The sequence below is a fragment of the Coenobita brevimanus genome, chromosome 116 (assembly GCF_032717465.1).
Source record: "Coenobita brevimanus isolate Jiangsu-jjx chromosome 116, ASM3271746v2, whole genome shotgun sequence".
NCBI lineage: Eukaryota > Metazoa > Arthropoda > Malacostraca > Decapoda > Coenobitidae > Coenobita > Coenobita brevimanus.
The window spans coordinates 30,068,305-30,074,213 of record NC_137069.1 but is presented as its reverse complement, the minus strand read 5'-3'; the positions used below and the strand labels follow the sequence as shown (position 1 = coordinate 30,074,213).

The 5,909-nt window shown below is 39.4% G+C and overlaps 1 protein-coding gene across 1 annotated transcript in view; it reads left to right on the top strand.

Annotated features, from left to right (window-relative positions):
- Positions 1-4,564, top strand: part of LOC145418701 (uncharacterized) — a 13,772-nt gene extending 9,208 nt beyond the window's left edge. The window contains exons 2-3 of the mRNA XM_080287041.1: positions 4-156; positions 4,362-4,564. Coding sequence (XP_080143167.1) covers positions 4-156; positions 4,362-4,564 — 356 coding nt within the window. The remainder of the gene's footprint in view (positions 1-3; positions 157-4,361) is intronic.
- Positions 4,565-5,909: the final 1,345 nt, after the last annotated feature.

Genomic DNA, 5,909 nt, shown 5'->3' with positions numbered 1-5,909 from the left:
CAGGCCTCAGCGTGGAGTGTTTCCTCTGCAGCTACTCTCCTCGAAGCAACAGCTCGAGGATAGACGGCTGCATGGACGCCAACTTCACTGAGGAGCAGATCGAGTCCGGATCCTGCGACTTGGGCTGTGAATCGGTGACCGTCTACGATATTAATGGTGAGAGTGGAAGCTAGCTCTAATTTCTCACACACTGGATTCTCTCTCTCTCTCTCTCTCTCTAATATTTGGAGAGAGTCTGGTTTGTGATTTTAAGGCCAAACCACCTAGAAAGCATCTCAAAGTCAGTGTTCTCTCTCTCTCTCTCTCTCTCTCTCTCTCTCTCTCAGTACCACAAGATGCATCATATCAGTTCACTACCCCCATTCTGTTTACATTGCCCCCCAAAGAAACTTCCTCACACTTTTTATTTCTCATTTTTCTTTCTTTTTCTTTTTTTTCTTTTTTCAATTCTGACATGAGTTTAATTTGCCACACTCGCTTCAAGTTTATAGGTCATTGAAAAACTTTTAAAAATGCGTGAACGAGCAGTTGGCCTAAATTTTCTCTTGTTTTATGCCGCTCCAAAAATGAAGTGGTGTATATTTGATTATTATTATTATTATTATTATTATTATTTTAGGGAAGGGGTTGGTTATTGAAGACTATGTGGTAAAGGTAAAAAAAAAAAAAATAATAATAATAATAATAATAGTAATAATAATGAATAATAAAAATAATAAAAATAATAATGATAATAATAATAATAGTAATACTGCTACTGACACTACTACTGTTACTACTGCTGCTGCTGCTTCTACCACTACTACTACTACTACTACTCCCTCTACTACTATTACCTGTAATAATATTAATAATAATAATAATAATGATAATAATGATGATGATGATGATGATGGTGATGATGATGATGACGAAGAAAAAGAAGAATGAGAAGCATAATACCCCAATAAAAAGCTTTAATAAATCATAAACGAGTAAAGGTAACAAATTCACCTTTATTATACCTCTTAAATAAAGGACCGGTATTTAAACTTACCAATTTCGTCTCTTACTACAGTTATTCGAGATTTTAACTACTCAGCTTGAATACTTTTATTTTTTCGTTTTTCATTTTTGTTAATGAGAGAGAATAAATTTTGGCGTGGTAAGAGAGGAATGGAGAGGATTATATTAAGGATCACATGGAGAGACAAAGGTGTCACATGGAGAGATAAAGGTGTCACATGGAGAGCTAACGGTGTTACATGGAGAGATGATGGTCTCACATGGAGAGACAAAGGTGTTACATGGAGAGATACAAGCGTGTCACATGGAGAGATACAGGCGTGTCACATGGAGAGATACAGGCGTGTCACATGGAGAGATAAAAGTGTCATATGGAGAGATGATGGTCTCACATGGAGAGATAAAGGTGTCACATGGAGAGATAAAAGTGTCACATGGAGAGACAAAGGTGTCACATGGAGAGACAAAGGTGTCACATATAAAGATAAAAGGGAGCTTCCTGGATAAGGGAATAGAGGAAAGTAGAGGATATAATCAGTACAGTCCAAAAGCATAAATGGATGTGGGCAGGTCACGCCCTTTGTAAAAGAGATAACAGATGAACAACCAGGTAACTGAGTGGCAGCCCAGAGATGGAGTGAGAGGAAGAGGCAGACTGAGAACTAGATGGAGAAATGGAGTGACAGGAAATGGCAGACAGGGAACAAGATGGAGAGATGGAGTGAGAGGAAGAGGTAGACTGAGAACAAGATGGAGATATGGAGGGAGAGGAAGTGGCAGACAGAGAACAAGATGGAGAGATGAGATGCGGAGATTTGCTGGGACTGGATGGAACGGACTGAGAGTAAATAGGTCAGAGTGGAGAAAAGTGAGAGGCTTTTGTCCTGTTTAGATTGATGGTGATGATGATGATGATGATACTGATGATAATAACGAAGCCGATGACGATGATGATAACGATGATGATGGTGGTGGTGATAGTAATGATGACGCTGATGATGATGATGATGATGATGATAATGATGGTGGTGGTGGTGATCATGGAGATGATGATGATGATGATGATGATGATGATGGTTGTGATGACGATGACGATGATGATGGTGATGGTGGTGATGTTAATGGTGATGATGATAATGACGATGATGATGATGATGGTGGTAATGGTAATGGTGGTGACGATGATAATGATTATAATGATGATTATGATGATGAAGATGATGATGATGGTGATGGTGAAGTTGGTCAGTGTGGAAGGGAAATACGCATAAATATAACATCCGTAAGTAGTTCTATATGTAAGTACTGATAATGAAGCACAGCCTGGAGTGGATATGTTAATAAGCTTAAGTAGACTGGCAATTATTGTTGGTTGGTCTCAAAGTGGGTTAGTGTATTAGGGTAAGTAGGCCCTCTGGTAAGTAGACAGACATGCCTTGGAGTAAGCAGTGAGTATATTGGTATAAGTAGGCCACTGTGTAAGTAAATTAGTGTGTGGCGGTAAGTAAGCCTGGATGTATGTTAGCATATCACAATGTAAGTAAGTAGGTTAGGTTATCAGTGTGGGTAGGTTAGTATATCAGAGTAAGTAGGTTAGTATATCAGTGTAAGTAGGTAAGTATATCAGTAAGTAGGTTTCTATATCAGAATATGCTAGTATGTCAGAATAAGTAAGTAGGTTCAAAGTAAGTATACCTCCAAGTAAGTAAACAAACAAGTGTGGGCGTAAGTAGGTTAGTATACCAGAGTAAGTATGTAGGTTAGTATATCAGAGTAAGTACGTTAGTATATCAGCGTAAGTAGGCAGTGTTTAGCGTGGGTTGTATCACGTTGAGCATATTAGGGTAATGGGTTGGAGTCCTCTGGGAAGGCTAGACATACATACATACATACACACATACATACATGTGCACCGTGGACTGTTAATACTGGATACAAGGGGGATACAAATATGATACATAGATGATACATGTGTGATACAGGACATACACATACATACATACACACGTACATACATATACTTGGCTACACCAGATGAATACAAGAAATGTGGCGAGGATACATACATGATACATGTACAGTATAATACATGTCACACACATGACTTTTGTGTGTGTGTGTGTGTGTGTGTGTGTGTGTGTGTGTGTGTGTTTGTATGTGTGTGTGTGTGTGTGTGAAGAAGAATAAACTGTCGAAAATATTTGGGAAAATTTACGAAAACAGTAAAAGTTAACTACAACTTTTTCAACAGTGCAGTGTCAACATATTGGAAAGTTTTACCTTGTCCTACCTTGACCTGCCTTGGCCTGCCTTGATCTGCCTTGACCTGCCTTGATCTACCTTGTCCTACCTTGACCTTCCTTGACCTTTGTCTTCAAAAATTGACCACTTATGGCCTCACTTGCACCAGGACGTGTTAACATGACCAGGAAGTTTTATGCAAAATGCAGTGAATTTTGACAGTTTCAGGGACAGTTTTATCATGAATTGAGAGAGAGAGAGAGAGAGAGAGAGAGAGAGAGAGAGAGAGAGAGAGAGAGAGAGAGAGAGAGGAGTGAAATATAGAGTAAAGAGTAGACCGAAGATGAGATGGAGTGGAGAGATATATGAGAGAGGGGATGTGTGAGATGAGGGGAGGGCAGCGTAATGGCAGAGGAGAGGGCGGCATGGAGGCGATTTGTCTGTGGCCACCCTTTACGGGAATAAGGCGTCTGGCTATAGATAGAATTTCTAAAGAACATTTTTATAAGTAACTCTAAAGTAAACTTCTATAAAGTAATTGTAATAAAAAGAGATAAAGAAAAGATAAAGAGATAAATTAAATATATAAATGAAATACTGACAACAAAGTAATAATAACGTTAGTTCAGCAAATAAATTACTGACCAAACCTTCAGTGATTTTCTCCCTTTGATTATTCAGGCAAAGTGTTGTTCATGCAGATTGGCAGCACATTACCTATGCATGCTGAGTCTCTCTCTCTCTCTCTTCAGTTTACTGATATGTGAATATGAGACTGAGATTAATGTTGAGTAGCTAGCTCTTTCTTCCTATTTCTGTCCCCATTGACTCCTCTCTCTCTCTCTCTCTTGTAATATTAAGCCCGGACCACCTTACAATCGTCTGTGTGGTCCATAGATCCTATTTAAGCTGTTTTGGCGATTTTTAACACCTTTTCCTTACCGATTTATTCCATGCATGGCACTCATGATTCTCTTATTTGCTGCAATCCATATTAAAAAGAGGTAAAAAAAAGCGTGCCATCAAATATTAAAAGCGCAATATGCAAAATAAATCGCTAAAGAAGAGGTGCTAGGAAGCCTCCCTATAATCTACCCCTCTCCTTTTATCCCCAGGGGAGATGGAGAGCTTCCACCGAAACTGCGCCACCAACGACACCATCATGACCAACACGTGCGAGACCTACACCACCCGGGTCCTCATCCGCCGGGTCTGCTCCTGTGACTTCTCCTACTGCAACTCAGCCTCTAGTCTACGGTGGACGGGGCTACTAGTGGCGGTATCTCTAGCGGCGGTCCTCCATCTGGGGTCTACCTGAGTCCCCCTGATGTTAACTTCTCCATTTTCCTTTCCATTATCTCATTTTTTTTATTTAAAGCTGTGACTATCCTTTTTCTTTCCCTCCTTCTTCATATGTTTTTCTGTTTCTCTTTTCCGTTTTTTTTTTCCTCCTTGGTCTTTTTCCTCCCTAGAGGTAGTTCCAGCTGGGATATACACGAGTCACTCCCTAATGTACCGTAACTTCCTCACTTGTATTTTACCCTCTCGTTTTCTCTAAGCCTTACCTGTTTCTTTCTCTTTTTCTTCACGACTTCATTTTTTCTTCCTTCCTTCCTAGATCTTTTCTACTCTATGGGGTAGTTCACTCTCTGTGATCTAAATGAGTTTGGCCTATTGTACTTTCTCTACTTTTTTTTTTTTTTTTAGTCTGTCCCGTTTTCTCTAAGCTGTCCCCATCTAGTCTCTCTTCGTCTTTTTTTTTGTTTTTCCTACTTATTTCTTTAGTCCATTTGTTTCTAACTGGTGTCCGTATGAGTCTCCCTTGATGTTCACCTGATCCCCACTTTCTTTGCTTTTCACTAAGCTCTTTTTTTTCTTTCTATCTTTCAATTTTCCTTTTCTCCCTTCATTCATGTTTCCTCCCCTCCTCCCTCTCTCTTCCTGTCTTCCTTTCTCAGCCTTTTCTTTTTTTAGATACTGCCCTCAGTCATGAATTTATATGAGTTTTCCAACAGGTTTACATCTCTCTCTCTCTCTCTCTCTCTCTCTCTGTATAAGAGAACTTAATCTTCTGTCCAAAACCCTTCTGAAAAAGACTGCCCGCCCAAGTGTTTGGGAACTAGAAGTAGAGACAGGAATTGGGAAGGAAAATAGAGAACAAAATAAAGAAAGGAATTGGGAAGGAAAATAAAGAAAAAATAAACAAAGGAATTGGGAAGGAAAATAAACAGAAACTGGCAAGGAAAAATAAAGAATGGAACAAGGAAAAATAGATACACTGGGAGAGAAAAATAGAGAGAAAAGAGAGGAATTGGGAAGGAAAAATAAAGGGAGGAACTGGGAAGCTTTACAATTGCAACTATGGAAGAGAAAGAGAGAGAGAGAGAGAGAGAGAGAGAGACTGAGTGAAGTGAGTCAAAAAGAAATGATATTTGAGATTAGATGAGCCAAGTTAGCCATGTGAGAAGAGATTTGAGATGAGTGAAGAGTGCCTTACAACGACTGATAAAAATGGATCAGAGAGGAGAAATGAGCCGAGGTGAGAAGAGATCTGAGATGAGCTGAGAAAAGTGAGATCATCTGTGGGCTAGAATTCAATGACAACGCTAAAATCTGGATGTCTGGAAACATTACAACTACTGGAGCTGTGAATTAGAGAGCAG